The 22,291-nt window shown below is 50.5% G+C and overlaps 1 protein-coding gene across 3 annotated transcripts in view; it reads right to left on the bottom strand.

Moving 5' to 3' along the window:
* Positions 1 to 3,045: 3,045 nt before the first annotated feature.
* The window catches only part of Rps6ka1 (ribosomal protein S6 kinase A1), a 41,623-nt gene continuing 22,377 nt past the window's right edge, over positions 3,046 to 22,291 (bottom strand). For all 3 annotated transcript variants that reach the window (XM_038333004.1, XM_038333005.1, XM_038333003.1), the window contains 13 exons: positions 21,955 to 22,025; positions 21,470 to 21,558; positions 20,505 to 20,569; positions 20,145 to 20,247; positions 17,956 to 18,086; positions 15,734 to 15,859; positions 15,483 to 15,572; positions 15,052 to 15,210; positions 6,431 to 6,592; positions 6,141 to 6,217; positions 5,908 to 6,025; positions 4,252 to 4,389; positions 3,046 to 3,913 (listed from right to left, as the gene is read on the bottom strand). In XM_038333004.1, the coding sequence (XP_038188932.1) occupies positions 3,791 to 3,913; positions 4,252 to 4,389; positions 5,908 to 6,025; positions 6,141 to 6,217; positions 6,431 to 6,592; positions 15,052 to 15,210; positions 15,483 to 15,572; positions 15,734 to 15,859; positions 17,956 to 18,086; positions 20,145 to 20,247; positions 20,505 to 20,569; positions 21,470 to 21,558; positions 21,955 to 22,025 (1,452 nt within the window). In that variant the 3' untranslated portion in view covers positions 3,046 to 3,790. The remainder of the gene's footprint in view (positions 3,914 to 4,251; positions 4,390 to 5,907; positions 6,026 to 6,140; positions 6,218 to 6,430; positions 6,593 to 15,051; positions 15,211 to 15,482; positions 15,573 to 15,733; positions 15,860 to 17,955; positions 18,087 to 20,144; positions 20,248 to 20,504; positions 20,570 to 21,469; positions 21,559 to 21,954; positions 22,026 to 22,291) is intronic.

Below are 22,291 nucleotides of genomic sequence, written 5' to 3'. Positions count from 1 at the left end.
GTGAAAATCCCATCCTCTGATCCTCTAGGCAAAGCACAGCTTTTAGTAACTTCAATTAGAAGGCTCTAGCAGGGAAGAACAGCTGAAGGCCAGGACTCCAATTGGTCCCAACAGATGAGAACAAAGCCCAGTCCGCGTGCTAGGGTGCGCAGCACGGAGGAAGCATTTTCTCCGACGGTTTGTGTGGTGCACACAGGTAGAGACTGTCACCACCCAGCTCGCATCTTGGAAGCTGCTTCTTAGAAGGGCCATTGGTACTTTTCTACAGGATGAGGACAATTTAGCCAGGTATGGAGGGAAGCGGAATGCAGTGGAGGCAGGAGCATGGCAGGTTGTGTGTGCGTTTTGGGGGAGGGAGTCTAAATAGGCTAGGTCACACAGAATATGGTCACTTGACTGAGGTGCTTCATATCTGCCCTGTGGACAGTGACAGGTCATTTGAGGGTAAATGCTGGGCCAGGTGTGTGATCAAACTTGTTAATGTCTGCCAGAGGGTGGTGGCGCACACCTTTAATCCCAGTACTTGGGAGGCAGAGGCAGGCGGATCTCTGAGTTCGAAGCCAACCTTCCACAAAGCTGAGTTGTCTAGACTGTGAGTCCAGGACAGCCAGGGCTGTCACACAGAGAAACTCTGTCTTGGAAAAGCAAAACAAAAACACTTGCTAATGGAGCCTGGGGCCAGCCCTGAATTCTTGATTCTTCTGTCTCACTTCCTAGGTGCCAGGATTACAGGCTTGGTCCTTCACACTGGAACTCCAGCCCCTAAGCAGGACTTTTACTTCATTGTCTGTTTGCATATCTAGAGGGGACCTCTCACAGAGCTCCAAGAATCCCATTAAACCTGGTCACCCCTAAATTCCTTCCATACCAACCTAGAAGGTTCTTTTTTTTGTTTGTTTGTTTTTTTTTGGTTTTTTTTTGTTTTTGTTTTTTCGAGACAGGGTTTCCCTGTAGTTTCTAGAGCCTGTCCTGGAACTAGCTCTTGTAGACCAGGCTGGCCTCGAACTCAGAGATCCACCTGCCTCTGCCTCCCGAGTGCTGGGATTAAAGGCGTGCGCCACCACCGCCCGGCTAGAAGGTTCTTTAAGAGTGCTTCATCTCAAGTAACCCACGCTGACTTTGAAGGTACCATGTAGCCGAGAACAGGTTCATCCTGGGCTATGCGAGACTAAAACAGAAACCAAACAAAATCAAGATCTCGAAGTCCCTACCCTCTCCTCCACCTCTCTCTGGGGTTACAAGTCTGTGCTAACACAACCAGCTCAGATTTTTTCTGAAAACGCATATGTATGCACACATGGGTACACAGCACACAGGTGAAGGTCAGGACAACCTGCTAGGGTCAGGATTTCTCTCCTGTGGATTCTGGGACTTGATCTCAGATTGTCAGACTTGCGTGGCAAGCACTTTTACCCGATGGAGCATTTCACTGGCTCTGAGGAGATATTCTTGAATCTCTTATTCTCCAACAATTAACTCTAAGGCATGTCTTGGCTGTTAACTCCCTCCTCACCGCCCTTCCACCAGCCTGCTCAAGCCACCTGCTGTTTTTCCTTCCTGCCAGTGACTTTCCAAAGTATAGATTGTAGGGCTGGAGAGATGGCTCAGAGGGCAAGACATTCTTCCAGAGGACCTGAATTCAATTCCCAGCAACCACATGGTGGCTCACAACCATCTGTAATGAAATCTGGTGCCCTCTTCTGGCGCCTAGGTGTACATGCATCAAAACACTACAATAAAAGTATAAATTGCTGGCAGGTGGTGACATATCTTTAATCCCACCACTTTGGAGAGGCAGGTAAGATCTCTGTGTGTTCATGGCTAGCCTGGTCTACAGAGCAAGTTCCAGGACAACCAGGGCTACACAGAGAAACTGTCTTGAATAACCTGCCCCCCCCTCAAAAAAAAAAGAAAAATATAAATCGCTTATGGATAGCATCCATGTTTATTACCATTTTCCAGGTGGCTTCATCTACAGCACCGTAAAAACAGGTCAGTGACTCCCTACTTCCTCTTAGGAGGCTGAGGCCGAAATACAGTGGTTGAGACCAGCCTGGGCTATAGTAGGAAGATGCTGGGGAGCGAGATAGACCATGTTATCATGTCTTATTTATATGGTGTCAGGAATTAAACTTACCCTGTACCTCTCAACGACATTCCTAGCCCCTAAGTGCTTCTCACACAACCCCTTGGAGTGGAATGACCCTTTCACAGGGTCGCCTGTGACCACTGGGAAACAAATATTTACAATTTGTAACAGTAGCAAGTTTACAGTTATGAAGTGGCAACAAAAATAATTTTATGGTTGGGGTCACCACAACATGAGGAACAGTATTAAAGGGTCAAAGTACTAGGTTGAGAACCACTGGTCTACGCCAGATGCTCAAGTCTGGCCCAGCCTCGGCTGACACTCGAGGTTCTGAGGCGTGTCCTAGCCCTCTCACTGGACTGACTGAGCCGTTTCCCTAGCTCTGGCCTCTAACTAGCCCTGGATCCCTTTCTGGGTCTGCCCTGTCCTTGCTGGTCCTCCTTATCCTCCAGGTCTCAGCTTCTGGGTCGCTCATCCTCTACAGGGGTCTCCTTCCCGGCCCCACTCAGTCCTCTGCAGGTCCCGTCAGTAGGTGACCTCGGGTTACCTGTCCATCTGCCTGCTATAGAGTAAGACCAAATGCTTTGCTTTCCACATGGCTGCGCGAGAAAATGCAAGCCCCTCTCTGAGCCTGTCTTCCCTCTATAAAACGGACATGTGCCTAACAGGGTTGGTTGTTTTAAGTGTACGGGGCCCTGGGGTCGGACTCTCAGCACAAAGGGAGGGACAGACACCTCAGGGCTAGCCACCGGGATCAGCACTTGTCATGGATGCTACTGTCATCATGTTTATCCATACTGTGGTGGCATCCCCTGGTAGGAGCATATGGATGGAACCAGAGGGATTCTCACACGCTCCTCAAATGACGTGTGCTCCAAGCAGGAGGGCTAAACTGTCCCTAGCCTGTTTCCTGTCACCGCCAAAGTCCTGGAATATGAGAAAGAGAAGAGACATGCTTCGACTGGATTGTAAGTTTATTAGAAAGGCTTTGGACAGATGAACCCTGAGTTACCAGCTGAGGAAATGAAAAAGCCCTCGTCCCCTGTGGCCCACTCCCTGGTCTCCTGTGAACTCTGTCCAGCGGCAGACAGGGGGAAGTCTGCCCAAAAAGTGCTCTCTGCCTCCTCTCCACGGGGCTGTCCGACCCGACTGCAGGGGCCACTGTGGAAGGGCAATGCGGATGCTGGTGCCTGGAGCCGACAGGGCGGTGTCCTCGCGGAAAGTGGTTCTGGAACTCCAGAACAGAACGGAGAGGCGGGGACCAGTTTCTGCTGAAGAGCCAGTGGGCGACTCTGAGAGGCAGCACTGGGCTGCTTGGAGGTGTGTGCAGATAGCTCCACAGCCAACAAAGGGGCGCTTAGGGGACGCCCCCAAAGCTGATCACGGTCTCTATGTGACTCTGTGCTCCTCCTGGGACTGCAATGGCCAGAAAGGCAAATGGATCATGTAAAAATCCACAGTAAATGACGCCATTTTTTTTTTCTCCCTTAGAAAACAGTTTGTACAGTGAATGGATTTCACACACGGAGCCTGAGCCCAGAGGAGTCCGTGCTAGGGAGGAAGGCACTTCACACCGTCACTCGGGTGATCTGGGCTGGCTACTTCCCGGGCCCTTAGGACTCCACTTCACTTGGTCCTGCGACTCAGGCCCGTTCCCTCTGGGAATGACTCTGCCTCCAAGGAGTTTGCCTGCAGTGTGGTTCACAGGGTGGTGGACGGCAGCTTCCTCACCCGCCGCTGGGCCAGGATAGATGACTCAATGGGCTTCAGCTGGGGAGTGGGTTTGGCGCTATTGAGCGCAGAGTAGGTAGCTGCCATGGCTCCCTAGGAGAGAGGGTAGGAGAGCAAACCATGACAGAGGGCAGACAGACAAAACACATGAACCCCAGGGTGTGGCCCGCCCCTCCCGGGGTTCCACAGCCCACCCAGCCCACTGTCCCTAGCCTCGGTGGCAGTTTATGGCCACTGGCTTTCCTTGGGACACAAGAACACAATGACACTACTGCATGTAAGTCTGGGACTCCCTTGAGGGCAGGGCTATGTCTTTTGGCTCATCTGGTTTCGGGCACAGACACAGAACTGCCTGGCTCTGCCATTTCAAGTCCTTGCTATACCCCACCCCCACCCCCACATTCAACAGCCCCAGGCCCTCATGTGGCCACCTTCACAAGCTGCAGGTCTTGGTGGGACAACTGGCTCTGGGGAAGCTTGTCTTTCTGGGTGATCCACGGGTGTTGCAGGACCTGCTTGGCTGTGAGGCGCTGGTGGGGGTCCACATGCAGCATCTTAGATACCAAGTCCTGGAGACACAGTGGACAGGGAGGTGATGGGTGGGGCACTGAGGCGGCAGACAGCTGTGCCCCAGAGTGCCGCACTGATCGCCAACGACTGGAAGGCAATCACGTCCAGCCATCTCTGGCCTGCGCACTTACAAAATCCCCTGCAAACAGGCGGTGGTGGCGTACCCCTTTAATCCCAGCACTCGGAGGCAGAGGCAGGTGGATCTCTGTGAGTTTGAGGCCAGCCTGGTCTACAAGAGCGGGTTCCAGGAAGGCTGCAAAGCTACAAAGAGAAATCAAAGCCTTCCCCTAACAAAAGCTCAGGAAACTTTCTCTTCTTTGTTGCTGCAGGCATTGTGCTGACCTCTTTCTCCTCTTTCCCTTTCAGCAAAGTTACATGAAAAGGTGGAACCTTCCTAAAGACACGTGTGTGTGTGTGTGTAGGAGACACAGGTTCGAATTTGACCCTTCCTGGGGTGAGAATGTAACTGAGAACTTTAAGAGTTTGCCTGGCATGCACGAGGAGCTGGGCTCCATCCCCAGTATGATGAAGAACAAAAACAAAGAGAAAAATCCATGAAAAAGCATGCCAGGTATTCAATCCCAGCATCTGGGAGGCAGAGCCAGGGAGATCAAGAGTTCAAAATCAACCTCACTACTAGGATTAAAGGCCAGCAAGGCCTGGGAGAGACCATCTTCGATGTAAAAATCAAAACAGACAAACTCAGTGCTTACCGCTCTCCTCAAGGCCTGGAGTTCAGTTCCCAGCCCTCTCGCTAGGAGGCTCACAACAGGTGTAAACCCAGCTCCAGGGGACCCTGTGCCTTCTGGCCTCTGTGGGCACCTGTGCTCATATGCGCATTCCCCCTCACACACACAGAATTAAAAAAATAAGGCATGTGGTGGTGGGGCACACCTTTAAACCCAGTACTGGTGAGGCAGAGGAAGACAGAGCTGGGTGAGTTTAACCCAAGCCTGATCTACAGACCTGGTGGCTGGATAGCCTAGACTACACCATGAGACCAAACCAAATCCAACCCTGAAACAGCAACAGAGCCTCAAACAATTAAAAACCCTAAACTCAGCTCTTCTACTGAGCTTGAGTGTCCCGGACAGTTACTTAACTTCCTGAGCACCAGTGTCCCTCTGAGGAACAGAGGGGACAGCACCTGTCTCAAACACTGGTGTAGGCAATGCTGTTCGTGACAGGTTCAGCCTGATCTAGCCAGGGGTTCTTGGTAGAAACTTCCCAATACTGAGAGTTCAAGCGTAGTCCCCTTTGGGAAGGCACTGCACAGGGCATGGGCAGGTACCCACACATCTGGCCAAAGAGACCAACCTCGACGTGCAGGTCTGTAATGCCTACCGCATCGACTTTCCATAGAGATTGGGTTGGGCAGCTCTCCGTATCCCTTAGGGCCCAGAACATGGAAGGGTTAGTGACATCATCCAGACAAACGGGGAAGGCTGCAGGAAACCCACCCGTGAACTGCGCAATAGCCTGGACGTCAGCAAGCTGGCTCCGTCCTTCAGACTCACCTTGGCTGTCTCTGAGACGGTGTTCCAGTTTCCCCCACTGAGGGTAAACTTCCCGCTGCCGATCCGGGTGAGGATCTCCTCTGGGGTGTCGCTGGGTCCATTGGCAAACGGAGTGTATCTAGAGAAGTCCCCGAACTCGGCTTTAACCTCTGGCCTCCATCCTGGCCCCGGGAGTAGGTTAGAGGGTTGGCAGCTCCCAGAGGCAGGGCCACAGGACCAGCATTCACACTCACCCTGCCAGCATGGTGTACAGCAGAACGCCCAGGCTCCAAATGTCACAGCCTTCATCATAGCCCTGACGCTTCAGCACCTGGCCGGGGTGGGGGTGGGGCGCGAGGGAAGTGGTCAGGCTGGGGTGGGGGGCATTCGGAAACAACCAAACAGTTCCCAGAAGGGTAGGAAGCAGTCCCAGCCATGGGCTATAGGTTGTCCCTTGGTACGGGGGGTCAGGGTCATGAACACCAGTTCTAGACAGCACGGGGCCTTTGAAAGCAAGCACAGAGCTCCTGTTGCCTCCAATTACCTCAGGTGCCACAAAGTTGGCTGTGTAGCAAGGAGTCATGAGAAGTCCGTTCTCAGCCCGCAGCTGCTTGGCAAAGCCGAAGTCACAGATGCGCAGGCACTCGGGGTTCCCGGACTCATCCACATACAGGATATTACTGGGCTTGAGGTCCCTATGGACGACCTAGGGGCAGAGGGCTGGGTCAACATATGGTGGTGGAGAGAGCAGTGACCCAGGCCAACGTCACAACTGGAAAAGTCACAGGGACCCTGAGAGGGAGGTAAGTGTTGAAGTACCCTATGTCGGTATACCGCCTTTAAAGATCGTGTGGCGGGGCTGGAGACATGGCTCAGAGGCTAAGAGCACTGGCTGCTCTTCCAAAGCTCCTGAGTTCAATTCCCAGCAACCACATGGTGGCTCACAGCCATCTGTAATGGTGCCCTCTTCTGGCCTGCAGGCATACACACACAGACAGAATATTGTATACATAATAAAAATAAATACTTAAAAAAAAAAAAAAAAGATCGTGTGGTGGCGGGCCAGAGCGCACGGCCTGGAGTCAGTTCTCTCAGTCTACCTTGTGGGTCCTGGGGATCAAACTCGGCTGTCAGGCTCGGCAGCAAGCACCCTTACTTGACGATCCCTCTCACCCGCGCTGCTGCCTTGCTGAGATCTCCATGAAGATGCCTATGGCTCTAACTAAGCCCTGCCTAACGACTCCCCTTCAATCTGCTCAACCTCCACGCTCTTCTGGGGCAGCCCCCTCCTTCCTATGGCAGGGGTCCTCTTCCCTTTTTAAGATTCTTCTCTCCCTGTGCTTCTCTACTATATTTCACCAACAAACTCTGCTGGCTCGGCCCAGGCTCTCAGCCCCTGTCCTGTCAGGAATCCTGTCCCTAGTACCACCACCGGCCTTGAGACTCTGCTGTTGCCAGAGGGAGTCAAGGGGTCAGTGAGATGGCTGAGCGGGGACAGTGCTCACTGTCGAGTGCAATCAGACTCCACATGGAGAATCTACTCCCGTAAGTTGTCCTTTGACTGCCACATGCATGTGCCACAGCATGAATACATGCATGCATGCATGCACACACACACACACACACACACACGTATACACAGAAAATATAATAAAAACGTAAAGAAAAAATGGAGGACCCTGCAGGAGGATCAGAAGTTCACGTTCACCCTTGACTACACAGTAAGTTAGAGGCCAACCTGACATACACTTTCCTGTAAACAGTCAACCATCCAACCAACAGAAGCAAGCTAGAAAGATGGCTTAATCCCAGCACTCAGGAGGCAGAGACAGGCAGATCTCTGAGTTCGAGGCCAGTCTGATCTACAGAGCTAGTTCCAGGACAGCCAGAGCTACACAAAGAAACCCTGCCTTGAACCACATCCTTTCCTAAAAACAAAACAAAACAAAACAAAAAAACCAACCCTGGCAGAACAATCGTGAGGACCAGAGTAGGTTTTGGATCCCAGAACTTACAGAAGAAACTGTGTGCTGTGCCTGTAACCCCATTTCCAAGTGGGGCTGGCAGAGACAGGCGGATTGATGGGGCTGGCTGCCTTCCAACCTAGCCAAGAAAATTGGAGCCCTAGGAAAGGGAGAGACCCTGTCTGAAAGGAAAAGATGGAGTAACAAAGAACATGCAACACCCTCTTCTGGCCCCACATGTAGGTACACACACACACACACACACACACACACAATCTCACAGACACACACACACACACACACACACACACACACACACACACAAGCCTTTTAAAATGTTATTTCACAGTCAGTCTCACCACACCTCAGTATCTGGGTGAGAAAAACTGAGAAACAAGGGCAGGACTTGAACTCAGCCCTGACCATGGTCGCAGGATCTTTTCAGGTTAGTGTGGCACAAAGAACACTTTTGGGGAACAGGGATAGGGAAGTTTGTGATCTTGCCCTGCCCTAGCAACCTAAGAAATGAGTAAGTCTGACAGAACCGTGCCTCCCCATGGCTGGCACAGAGGGGGGCGGGGCACCGCTGGGAAAAGTGCCATAGTATCCACTGGCCATCAGGGTATGTTATCACAGAAAGTCACAGCGGGCTGGGCAGGCCTGAGAGAACCAGACAGACCGGGAAATGCAGCAACCAGACTAAACACTGCTCCTGTTTGTGTTTGTGAGACAAGGTCGTGTTATGTAGTCCAGGCTAGCCTGTAGCTTGTTACATAGCAGCCCAGACTGGCCTCAAAATCATGATCCTCCTCCCTCAGACTCCTGAGTGCTAGAGTTACACGCATGTGCCACCACGTGTGTGCCCCACCCCCCAAGTACTGCGACTGGAACTCAGGGCCTCAAATACACTAGAGTCTATCCACCACTGAACCAAAGCCTTCAAGGGAGCTCCAACCAGTATTAACTTGAGAATGAAACAGGAAACGGAAATATTTACTCTTTGATCTGACATATTTATGTATTAGTCTGCTTGCGTTGGCCATTTAAGAAACCAAAGCCACTTCAAATATGACCATTAAAAAGACACGTGACAACCAAACCGAAGCTTTGGTCCCCTATAAAAGAATGCTGGGCCTCTGAGATGGTTCTGTTGGTAAGGGCACTTGCAGGCAAGTCTGACGACCCAAGTTTGATCCCTACATGTTGAAAGGGGATCGGTGACTTCCACAAGTTGTCCTCCAACCTCCATGCATGCACTGTGACACACGCATACCCACATGCATGAAATTAAATAAACAAGTGTGAAAGAATTCTCCTAGCAAGTTCTATGTAATCCTACACTGCCATTTTTTCAAGTCTAGCAAAATACTCGATCCAAAGACTCTGAGAGGATAAATCTATTAAGATGAGGGCTTCCTGACGAAGAAGTGGGGTTGCTCCCGCCTGGCTTGAGTAATCAGGGGAGGCTGTGTCTGTGGATGCCATGCAGGGTCAAGGACAATGTCACACTGAGAGGACAAGCAAGCTTGCTCTCCGCCCCCATTGCCTAACACAACTCATAGCGACCAAATCGTCCTGCGAAAGAGCCAGCGCATAAGTACAAATGGGAGCCCAGCTGTTCTACATAACCAGCCCAGGTCCTGTGATTGGCCCCTAGGCATGAGCAGAAGAGATCCTGAGTCTGCTTCCATCCCAGTCACTAAAACATGGACCTGGAGGCCATGTCACAATAAAAGCCCCCTTTCCAGAGTCTTCCTCTATAGACAGCCTGTTAAGGACAAAGAACACGGGAATTCTTGGAGGCCAGTGGCCTGTACTAGTTCAGAACTCTTGCTGAGTTCTGGTGCTCATGTCTATAATCCCACCCCTGGGGAGGATGAGGCAGGTTCATCTCTGTGAGTTCCAGGCCAGCCTGGCAAGGTCGAATAGTGAGTTCAGGATCAGCCTGGGCTACATAGCAACTTTCAGGCTAGCCTTACAAGACCTTGTCTCAAAAACAAACAAAAGCAGGGCACAGTAGTGCACACCTTTAATTCGAGCACTCTTGAGGCAGAGGCAGGTGGATCTCCGAGTTCAAGGCCAGCCTGATCTACTAAGTGAGTTCTAGGACAGCCAGGGCTACATAGAGAAACCCTGTCTCAAAATACAAACTAACAACAAGAGCAACAACAACAACAACAAACAAAAACTAGTTAAGCCTTCTACATAATTCATTTGGATCTCAGACCTTGGTTGGCCTTCCGAGTCTTATTCCCACTGTCCCTGCAAGAAAATGAAGTAGAATTAAGACTTTAGGGCAGTGTGTGCCTAGCACACATGAGGACTTAGGTTTGATCCTCAGCATGGACAAAAAAGACCCTTCCTCCCACTCATCGGGACACGGAATGGATGCCAATGGTGAGGAGGCACGGGACTGCAAAGGACTAGAGGACCTGCAGCAAGTCTCAGTATACCAGAAACACAGCCATGGCGTGAATTACTACGTAACACACTGGGTGCTGCCGACAGGTTCAGAACCGGGACGTTCCAAGGAAACACTGATCTCTTTTACATGTATGTGGCTTACCAATAGGAAAGTTTCCCACCGCAGACGACACTGCTGTACACTTTATACAAATAAAAGCGCATGCGCCACCACCGCTGCACATACAAATTTTTAAAAAGTACTTGCCACGTATGCTGGTTAATTGTCGTCATGACACAAACCACAGCCATCTTAATGAGAAAATGCCAAAATGCCTCCATCAGACTGGCCTGCAGCAAATCTGTGGGGCAGTTTCTTTCTCTTCCTTTTTTGGTTTTTTCAAGACAGGGTTTCTCTGTAGCTTTGGGGGCCTGTGCTGGAACTAGCTCTTGTAGACCAGGATGGCCTCGAACTCACAGAGATCCGCCTGCCTCTGCTGCCCGAGTTCTGGGATTAAAGGTGTGTGCCACCACCACCACGTGGGGCGTTTTCTTGATTATGACTGATTTGAATGCCTTGAAGGCAATACCACCTCTGGGCAGGTAGTCCTGTGATGTGAGAATCCCCTCTGTATGCTGTGAATATGTTTTATTACCAATGGTTAATAAAGAAGCTGCTTTGGCCTACAGCAGGGCAGAATACAGCCAGGCTGAAAGAGATATAGAAAGTAGGTGGAGTCAGGAAGATGCCAAGTAGCTGCCAAAGGAGACAGACGCTGGGTCCTTACCAGTAGGCCACAACTACATGTCAATACATAGATTGATAGAAATAAGTTAACTTAAGATATAAGAGTTAGCTAGGAATATGCTGGAATCATTGGCCAAGCAGTGTTGTAATTAGGTCCGGGCCTTTGTATACCCACTCAGGGCTAGGAGGAAAGCAGCTGAAAGCAAGCCAGCAGCTCAGTACCTCTCTGCCTCGGCACCTGGCCGGATCAGGAAAGCATGATAGACTCCCCATCGCCATACACAGATATTTCCAGGCTGTGCAGCATGCTGCATGGCACATTTATCTTTTACTCAGACAAAAAGGGTTTATTGCTGCACGGTGCTTCCCGGAGTTGAGAGATGTGAGCACGGTTCTGACCCAGCAGTTCCAGAGCTGGTGGTAAATGTACCTCCACCATATTGAAAGGCCAAGAGAGATAGAGCCAGCATCCAGGGCTGCTGCAACCAAGCTGCTTTCCGTTTTCAAAATGTTCCTTGTCAGAAAATGAGTAGTACAGATACACAACAAAGACAGATTCAGACAGATATAAACCTCTGAGCAAGACACAGTGTTTAAAAATGTACGTAGGCTTGGGAGAGAGAGGAAAAAGAATATAGACAGCAATAAAGAAAAGTAAAGTCTTTAAAGAGACAGTAAGAGTAATATAAAAGAGTACAGTCATAGATTAAAGGGTAAGAAAATAAGCCATGGAAAGATGGGATATATACAGAGAGTCTGGATTATGTATATTCTTGTGTTCCCTTTGAATTTTTTGACTGCAGAGAGATATTTGATTCTGGGGTCTGCTAAGCTAAACCAACACATATATTTTAGAGGTATCTTGACTTGATTCCTTACTGGCTAATATGGTTTGATCAACAAGACCCTCTGAAGCCATGACCCAGATGGTTCAACATCCACGACAGCTTCAGGACTGCTGGCTGAGATGGACCTACCACACAGGATACATAAAAGATCTGATTAACAGTGCCCCCAATCAGCAGGAAGTAGTCTAGAGAACAACGTTCATATTCCCTAAATGACTGTTTATAAATGTTTGTTTACATTTAAAGGGGATTATGCTATAGAGATGAATACTTTGCATTTGTATGGATCTTGGTTTATTGCTAGAAATTTTTTTTTTTTTTATTGCTAGAAATTTAAGGTCAATTTCATTATATGTTAGTTAGGTTTTCTAGATGTACAGAGATATATTTCAGATGGATAGGTATTCAATTTTTTCAAAGACTAACAGATTATGGCATTTTTTTTCCGAGACAGGGTTTTGGGGTAGTTTTAGAGCCTGTCCTAGAACTAGCTCTTGTAGAACAGGCTGGCCTCAAACTCAAAGATCCGCCTGCCTCTGCCTCCCGAGTGCTGGGATTAAAGGCATGCGCCACCACCACCTGGCTCAGAATATGGCATTTAAAATGTTTTAAGAACTTAGGACTTTTCATGACAATGAGATGCATCTGTTCCTGGCAGCGCCAACATACTTTAAGAGGACGATGGGCACCAAAGAGATTCCTTATGGAATTTGTTAACCATTTGGGCAAGAATATGCTCTTGCCTGGACTGCTTGATGGTATGTTGTATGAACTGAACATGCCGGACCTACAGAAATGACTGCTGAACTTGCCTAAAGGTGAGACAGTCCATCATGGTTCCTGCTTTATGAAAGAACTGCCAGACATTTTGCAGGACAAAGAAGGAAGTATCTGATGAACTTTGCCAGCACAAGGCAAAACAGATCTTCAAATTTCCTGCTTCATGGAAATTTCTGCCAGATACTATGGGCCTGCAGGCTGAAGATGGATGCCCAATATTATAGGAAAAACTTTGGGTGATTGTCCAGGCAGTGAGATGTCTCTTGTCAATTCTAAAGTTTTGGAAGTTCCTTATAATGCACTTCCTATTTACTTAGATAACATATCCTTCTGGAGTCTTTGATGGATTTGAAGACAGTTATAGTTTTCCTTAGTTATGATAAAAATAAATTGGATATAGAATTTTAGATTCACAAAGATAGGAGAGATGATAAAATATTTTCCTTAATTTGCCAAATATAAATGGACAGAATATTGTAACTATAATTCTTGCTTGATAAGAATTTATATTTTATATATAATTTTATTATATTTTATTTTATATTTAATTTTACATATTTATAAAATAATATTTTTAATATTTAATTTTACTATGTTAAAGTTAAAACCCTCCCTTTTATTTAAGGTAGAAAAGGGGAGATGATGTGGAATTCCCTTCTCTATGCTATGAATATGTTTTATCACCACTGGTTAATAAGGAAGTTGCTTTGGCCTATAGCAGGGCAGAAACAACCAGGTTGAAAGAGATATAGAGAGAAAGTAAGCAGAGTCAGGGAGACACCATGTAGCTGCTGAAGGAGACAGATGCCGGATCCTTACCAGTAAGCCACAACCACGTGCAATACATAGATTAATAGAAATGGGTTAACTTAAGATGTAAGGCTAGGAATATGCCTGAATCATTGGCTAAGCAGTGTTGTAATTAATATAGTGTCTGTGTAATTATTTCGGGTCTGGGAAGCAGGGAAACAAAAGAGCAGTCTCGGCCTACAGTCCTGGGTTATATAAACCAAATAAACTGGGGCTGGAGAGATGGCTCAGCGGTTAAGAGAGCTGCTGCTCTTCCAGAGGACCCAGGTCTGATCCCCAGCACCCACAAAGGAGCTATAATGTCTAGCTCCATGGGATCCAATGCCCTCTTCTGGCCTCTTTAGGCACTGGGGGAATGCATGTGGCACACACATGCTGGCAGGCAAAATATCCACATAAAATATACATAAATTAGTTATAATGATAATAAAGGTAAGCTAAGCAAGTCGCAAATCAGTAAGCAGGGCTCCTCTGTGGTTTCTGCCTCAGTTCCGGCCTCCAGATTTCTGTCTTGACTTCCCTCAGTGTTGGAAGTCTAACCCAAATAAATCTTTTCCTCCCCAAGTTGCGCTTGGTCATAATGTTTTTCTTCAGCAACAGAAAACAAAAGAGGACACCATGTAATCATGGGAACCAGAGTCCATGTCAACATGGGGCAGATCTGGCAGGGTGCTTGTAACTGCACTTCCACTTAGGAAGTGGAGACAGGGACCCTGAAGTCAGCACGCTCCTGGATCAGTGAGAGACCCTGCCTCAAAACATACAGTGCAGTGTGACCTCTGACCTCCACACTCAGGCACACGTGTGTATGCAAACCTGCCCACATACACGCCTATACAAATGCAATCTTACATACACATACATGTATACATGTGAGGGGTAGTGGCACACACCCTAGGCTCTCTGCCAATTTGTGATGATCGTTTTCTCTTGGCTTGGCCTCTTAAATCCTGGGATTAAAGGCGGGCTGCCATGTCTGATTTACTGTTGTGTCCCCTTCCTACCCATAGGTAAACCAGGCTGGTCTCAAAGTCGGAGAGATTCATCTGCCTCTGCCTCTTCGGTGCTGGGATTAAAGGCGCGTGACCCTAGGCTGATGTCACTCCTAACCCTCTCACTGCCTGATCAGAAGAACTCGAAGCATCCCATGACCTAGAGAAACTGAAAAGTAACTCAACTATGAGCAACTTTATCCTTCCACGTGGCTTTTCACCCAGGGCAGCATCAATCAACAAAGAAGGCCACACCCTGCTCTTTGGCCCCACCCACTCCCTCTCCCTTAGCACCTGGACCAACCTCTCCCTCTTTGAAGCCGCAAAGCTCCCTACAGGGACCCTTGCACCTTCCAAATAAAATCACTCCTCATCTCAACTTCCAGTCCCCCCCACCCCACCCAGTGGTGTGATCCCAGGGAAGCAACCTTACACTCAGACTTCTGACCCGCTGAGGGCCAGTAACAACATCTAATTCAGGACTTCAAGGTATTCGGGACATGGTAGGTGCTGGCCAGAGGCTCCTGAACCTGGCCTCACCTTTCTTCCACCTGCTCACCCCTGGTGCCGGCCACTCCTGAGGCAGCCAGTTCTCACACTCTGCCCTCATGGAGACTTACCCCCTGGGAATGCAAATACTCCACGGTTTTGCTGATGGTGTGCAGGACGAAGCTGGCTTCCCGCTCCGAGAAGAACTTCTGCCGTAGGATCTTATCCAGCAGCTCCCCGCCCCTCATCAGCTCTGTCACCAGGTACACGTGTTTGCCATCATCATACACCTGCCAGAAACCGCGCCATCAGGCTGGGACCCTCAGCCGCCAGGTCTCCTGACAAGTCTTGGGGCTGGGCTCTGCCACACTGCAGTGACCCTGCTGGGCCTCCACCCTTCTGGGCCACCACTGCTGGGCAGTAGACACTGGCCTTGTCCCTGGTGGTTAAAGAGGGCTCCAGGAACGCCCGAGTCTGCAGGGGATGGCTCAGGGACCCGTCTCTTCTCATGAGCATTGGAAGGGGACCCTGATATCACCAACGAGGACCCCTCTCCACTCACATCTTTCAGGGTGATGATGTTGGGGTGCTGTCCATACCGCAGAAGAATCTCGATCTCCTCTGAGGGATCTCGTTTGCTCTTGTCAATAACCTGAAGACAGCAGGAGACACGGCACCGTCAGGAGCCACGAAGCCCATACTACAGCGTACCACCTGCCTGTCACAATCCACGGACCCTCCTATCAAAGTGCCACGGGTACACTGGCCTCACCCCCAACCCAGGAGCCTTAGAGATATGGTTGGGAAGCCAACCTTGACAGCGTACTCCATGTTGGTGGCCTTGTGGACACATCGCTTACACACAGAATAGGAGCCCACGCCGATGGTCTCTTTTACCACGTAGCCATCACTGAAAACTAAGTTCTTGCCATGGAGTTGCTGTAGGAGACAAGAGTCAGCTTGACCCCAGGTGCCCCGGTCCAGGGGTCATCCCTAAGATCAGGTCTTGCCTTAGTAAAGATGGCATGGAGAAAGGAGAGTCACAAGGCCTAAGTGTTATCTGCTGTGACCTCAGTCAAGAACCTGCCCTGCCAGGCAGTGGTGGTGCACGTCTTTAATCCCTGCAGAGACAGGAGGAGCTCTGAGTTTGAGGCCAGCCTGGTCTACAGAGCTAGTTCCAGGACAGGGTCCAAGAAACCCTGTCTTGTAAAACAAAAGAACCTGCCCCTTCCTGAGCCTCAGTTTCTACTCTCTGCAATGGGCACACTCACGGCAGTCTACAGTCACAAGGGCACACTCACCGCAGTGTAGTCACAGGAGCACACTCACCGTGGTGTACAGTCAGTGCACACTCACCGCAGTGTACGGTCACAGGGGCACCCTCACCACAGTGTACGGTCACAGGGCACACTCACCACGGTGTACACTCACAGGGTAGCCCAAGCGGGGCAAACAGGGAACACGGCAATACAGAAAACAACACAATGGAGGACAGACCAGGACACTGGACACCGATAAGTTCATGGTTTGAAAAGTCTGCGTAGACCTAAGCTGGATAAAAACCCAACTATATCTTAGGACTTCCATTTAATGCAGCTTTAAGTAATGGGCTCCTATTCTTGGGGTATCTGGGTCTATACCATCATGTCTCAAGATTGGTATATACTTTATATAAAAATATATATATTGAGCTGGGTGGTGGTGGTGCACACCTTTAATCCCAGCACTTGGGCGACAGAGACAGGTGGATCTCTGTAAGTTTGAGGCCAATCTGGGCTACCCTATGTTGAAAAAGCATATAAATATTTAAGATTTATTCATTTTTAAATTTAAGCATACGGATGCATGTTATGCGTGGGTGGATGCCTGTACCAGAAGATGTCATCAGATTCCCTGAAACTGGAGTTAGAGATGGTTGTGAGCTGCATGAGGATGCCGGGAACTGAACCCAGGTTCCCTGCTAGAGCAACAAGTGCTCTTAATTAATGAGGCATTTCTTCAGCCCATGTCTCAAGGTGTTTCTTAAGATTTATGTATGTATATTATGCATATGGGTATTTCATCTGTACGTTAAAAGTGGGCATCAGATACCATGGGATTACAGTTATGAACGGCTGTGAGCTGCTGGGTACCCACCCAGCTGGGAATAGAACTCAGGACCTCTGGAAGAGTCTCAACACACCTTATAGACAACCCTGGCTTCTGCCGGCTAGTCTGGTTAAGGTCTGTCCTGCACAGACATCCCACTTTAGGTAAGAAATTACCTAGTAGGCAGGGAGGGTGGCACATGCCTTTAATTCTAGCCTTTGATTCTAGAGGAAAAGGCCTTTGGATCTCTGTGAATCCAAGGCCATTTAGGTCCACAATAATGAGTTTCAGATCAGACAAGGTATTTAACCTGTTTAGTGAGACCCTGTCTGTCTCCAACAAACAGAAAAGGAAGTATGTGGTGATCTTAACTTCAAACATCGGCTCCAGAAAGCCTTAAGACACGGCAGAGAAAGGTTCTATTATCACCCAGTGACAGATGAGGAAACTGAGGCCATTGTCTCCTCCAGAGCCTGCTCGCCTCGTACGTTTTAAGGCCTTAAGCTCTGACATCTACATTATTGTCTCTGTGCACAAAGGAGGGGAGAATGTGCGCGCGCACACACACACACCCTGCCGCCGCCTACTCCTAGCAGGGACACCTGAGCCATTCCCTCATTCTACCCTTAGGGCAGTATCTGGCATTCTTGCTCAGAAGTTTCTCTCTCTGTTCCTGGCCGACAATCAGGGCCGCTCCACTCTGAGACAGGAGACAGGTGTCACCGACTCTGAGACAGGAGACAGGTGTCACCGACTGCGTTTCACTAACAGGCTACACCTGAGGACAGCGAGGGTCCCGAGGACAGCGAGGGTCCAGGCGCTTAGAGGCTGTTGGGGTCCCAGAGAAGTGTAACTTGTTCAGCTCCGGAGCCTGTGTTCTCAGCTTTCCTGGTGTGCTTTCTGCGTGAAAATGGGCAACTGGGGAGGCAGCCCCCCACCTTCCTCACCTGTACTACCGAGTGCAGGGGGGCCTGAGTGGCCCGGGGCTTGCCGTCGTCCTCCATCAGGCCAGTGGCCACGAAGCTGAAGCCACGGAACAGCTGATGGGCACCAGCACTGGGAGGGATGCCTGGAGAGTCTGTTGAGAGGAGGGGACATGGGGGTGAGGGGTACCCTTGATCCAAGGCAGTCCAGCAAAGGGAAGCTACAGGGATCTTGGCTTGCCCTGGCAGGCAGCCATGCCGGGAGCATGTTTAAGGCCGTCCATGCCAGGACTCTGCCTATCTGTTCACATGTGGAGCTCAGTGGTATAGAACTTGCCTAGAACATTTGATGTCCTGGGTCTGATTCCCAGCACCACAGAAGAAATACAAAAACGTGTACTGTTAGGTGTCAAGGAAACCTGGGACAAGCAAGTTTCAGTGCCTGTGGCTCTTCCCAGCACTCCTCACCACGCCCCCTACCCTAAGCCCCTCCCTCCTAGGGGCTGGGCTTCCGCTTCCCTTCTTCCAGCCTGATCCTGAGATAATGCAACCATTTTGGCCACCCCAGTCTCTAGGTGTGTTTGTGTGTGAGGGGGGAGGCAACCTTTTCGTTAGGCTCCTCTCTTGCTCTCCCTCCCCCTCTCTCCTCTCATGGTCTGGTTTAGTCTGCTGCCCTGTTCAGCCTGGACTCTTCCCCCGCCTGCTTTCTCCCTCAATAAAGCAGTAAAGACCTCCATGCTTTAGAGGCAGTCATGTCTCTTTCTCTTATTCCATTTTTCCATTCACACACTAAGGGAATAAATAAACAAACCTGGCACAGTGGCACACGCTGCAGTCCCGGCCCTCACAGCTCGAGGCAGGGGGATTGCTGCTAGTTTGAGGCCAGTCTGGGTGACACACAGAGTTCCAAGCTAGCCTCAGCTACAGAAACCCCGCTAATTCATACAATATAAACACATAGACGTGCACTTAGACCGTCCCTGCCCTGCCACACGAGGAATGCGAGACCCCCACATAGGGCCCCAGCTCAGGCCAGGTGCACGATGCCTCCCCCACAGCCTCCCCATCTCAGGTCCACCTCTCTCTCTAAGTCTATTGTGAGCACAGCTAGAGGGACATTCACAGCCACAAAGTCTGCTGGCCACCTGGCCTCTGCACCTGCCAGCGGGATGCTCTCCACCACCCCAAGCCTGGCAAGTGAGATCCACGTGACCCCCTCCTTCCCTTTGGCAGCTCGGTCACAGTGGAGCTCCACAATCTCAAAAGAGCCTTGAAGTGGCCACACATGCTGTTCCTCTAGATTAGATAGTCTACTCCTTGTCCATCACGCTGTTCCTCTAGATTAGATAGTCTACTCCTTGTCCATCACTCAAGGCTTAGTTCATATGCCCTCCCGAGAACGCTGCCTGAGGTTGCTTCTCTGACCATCTAGAATTTCCTTCCTACTGACAGCCTGAGCTATGTGGTTCCGACTTATGTGCCGCTATTCCAGGTCTGCCCATTCTCTCCTAAGGCTGATACACAGCAGGGACCTGGGATAAACTTGGCGGATAAAGACAAGATACACAGCTCAGAAGGGCTTCCTGTCCTCGGCAGTGTGCCAGCTACACAGAAAAAAAAAATCACCCTCAAGGAAGGCATTGCAGAACTAACACGCAAGTTCCCATCCACAGGCAGTATCTGGCCAGAGCGTCAGCTTTCCCGTGCTCCCTCCCGGAAGCCCCCTCAGAGGCAGGTCTGTGGCTGCCTGAATGTTCCAGATGAGCCAAGGTGCCTCGGCATCAGAAGCCGACATCCATTCTTACATTTGCTCAACCTGTGGGTACTGCCACCTCTGCTCTGCCAGACTCTACCCCTGTCACGGGTTTGCCAGGTCAGGTTCCTGACGTCTGATGCGAGTGGAGGCCTGACCTGGTTAGTCTTCCCAGCAGGCTGAAGATGCCTGGGGCAGGGGTCCCGACTTTCTGTTGTGGCCTAAACCACCCCCACATTTCATTCTCTCTCCTAGGAACAAAGAGGCCCATAGAGCCGCAGAGAGGCAGCCAGGCAGTATGAGACCAGGACGAGTATAAATCCCACGGAGCCAGAGACTGCCTATCTACCCACGCACCTGAGCTCCCAGAGTCCTTGGTCGCCTCTGTATCCCAGGATCCCCCCAAAGATCTGCTTCACTGGGCCCAACCCCAGACAGACTAACCATATCAGGGACATACCCCGGGGTGTGCGGGACGTAAACTCAGTGTCAAAGTAGAAGGTGTCATCGGGCTGGGCCACAGCTGGCTTGAAAGGAGGCTTGATCTCACGACGGTAGAGCTTCTGCAAGGTGGGGTGTGTGCTCTAGTTACCATGGTGACTCCAGCAGGAAGAGTGGAGGCTATGCTGCCCAGTAGTAACAGTGAGTCCGAGGCCTTGGGAAACCAGTCTTGTCCCACAGGGCATGGTGTTGCCCTCCAAGGGCGTTTCAAGGGCTGCTCGCCTTCTGTCTCCCACATCTGAGGTCCTAGATGGCAGAGGCCCTGTTCCCACCCTTCCTGTGTCCCCCAGAGAGCCATGGTGTGAACAAATTCACTCACATTCCAGTCGATGGAGGAGTAGAAGACATGCCTCTTAATTTCCTCTGCCCCGTCAGGACCCGAGCCTGAAAGAAGCCAAATGAAGGTCCAACCTCAGACACCGGGCCTGTCCCCCAACTCTGGACCAGGTGCTGCAGCAGCGGACAGGCTGGGTCCGCCCTGCCTTGTATCTGCATCCCACAACCCACTCAGCACCCTCTACTTTACAGGGCCTCTGATGACTAAGTCCCCGTGTACAGAGAGAAGGAAGGACCAGGCAGGACAGGCGACCTGTCTAAGTGACAGTCGGGACAGAAGCTGGACTTCTGAGCTCTAGCAAGGTCCCATCTCTGCCCTTCTTCTCCTACTGCCTTCTTCATCCCTGAGCCAAACTCTTGTTCAGTTCAACACAGGGACTTGGACTGGGCAATTAAAAAGTCAACAAACACTGTAGACTCCAGTACGCGACAGGCGTGTCCTTCTCTGACTCAAAGAACCCTGGGAGCCAGGCTGGGATCACTGTCTCCACCAACACAAGGGACTTGGGGCTCAGAGTGGTAAAGTCACCTGCCCAATCATGGAGCTTATAAACGGTACCCAATCACAGAGCCCATAAACGGTACCAAATCACTCAACAAATATTTACAGTGCCTGCTAGGTGCCAGTCACAGCTAGTCCTAGGACCATTCTTACTCCTGAGCTCGTGTGCCTTCTCCTGAGCCAGCAACTTTGGCAGAGAAGTTGTGTGGGGCCTCTGTCCTTGTCCCTGAGTGGGTAGGGATGACTCAGTTCCTGTCTTCCCCCTACACACAGGTCACCCTCCCAACACCACACATGGAGCCAGAAAACAGGGTGGCCAGCAGCATTGTCTGCTCACACAAAGGACAACGGTTCCTTTCAGTCCCCGATGTGGCCCTGTGGCCTAGGCTGCAGCTGTACCCTGTTCCCCACTGCCATGCCCCCTCCCCTGAGCTGGGGTTGCTTACCAAGCCGATTGGCAGGATTCCTCTTAAACAGGGCTCGCAGGAGGCTCTGGGCTTCCGTGCTTAGAAACTGGGGCATGCCTAGCTTCGCCCTGGAACAGCCGCAGGTCTCATGAGTGACAAGTCCCACTCCAGAAGCCCCAGAGCCCCTTCCCTTTGTCCAGATCTTTTTCCCAGCTTGGTCCAGAGAAGCCAGCCACTAACTCACCTCCCAAAGACTTTAGGGTACCTCCCACTGGCCCCGGTAGACAACAAAGGTCTGTGGAGGCAGGGGACACCTCCCACTGGCCCCGGTAGATGGCAAGGGTCTGTGGAGTCAGGGGACACCTCCCACTGGCCCCAGTAGGTGACAAGGGTTTGTGGAGGCAGGGGACACCTCCCTCTAGCCCTTGTAGACAAAGGTTTGTGGAAAAAGGTGACTTTCTGGCCCCAAAACTGGGGTGGGATTAGGAAGACCATACTAGTGCCAGGGCAGCATTGGTGCTTACTTCAAAATCAAGGTCATGGTCTCTTTCCGGTCCTTCCCCTGGAAGGGCAGGGAGCCTGTCAGCATCTCAAACTGCAGGACAAAAAGGGTGCAATTTTGATCTCTGTCTTCCATATCCTCTTCCTGCTTCCCAGGTTACTCCAGTCCCAGGATTTTTGCTGGCCTGTTGGACTTTAGAGTCGACCTGGAGCGAGGACCATGCCTGCTTCTGCCCCCATCCCAACCTAGATTCCAGAAGCAGCACTGAAGTTAGAAACTGAGGAGAAACCCCACGTCAGGTGCAGGGCACTCCGGTGATGGAGGAGTGTCTATGTGTTACTTTCATTGATTAATAAAAA

Source organism: Arvicola amphibius, chromosome 6, assembly GCF_903992535.2.
Source record: "Arvicola amphibius chromosome 6, mArvAmp1.2, whole genome shotgun sequence".
Classification (NCBI taxonomy): Eukaryota; Metazoa; Chordata; class Mammalia; order Rodentia; family Cricetidae; genus Arvicola; species Arvicola amphibius.
The sequence above is the reverse complement of the archived record's forward strand: the minus strand, read 5'-3'. Positions and strand labels throughout refer to the sequence as shown.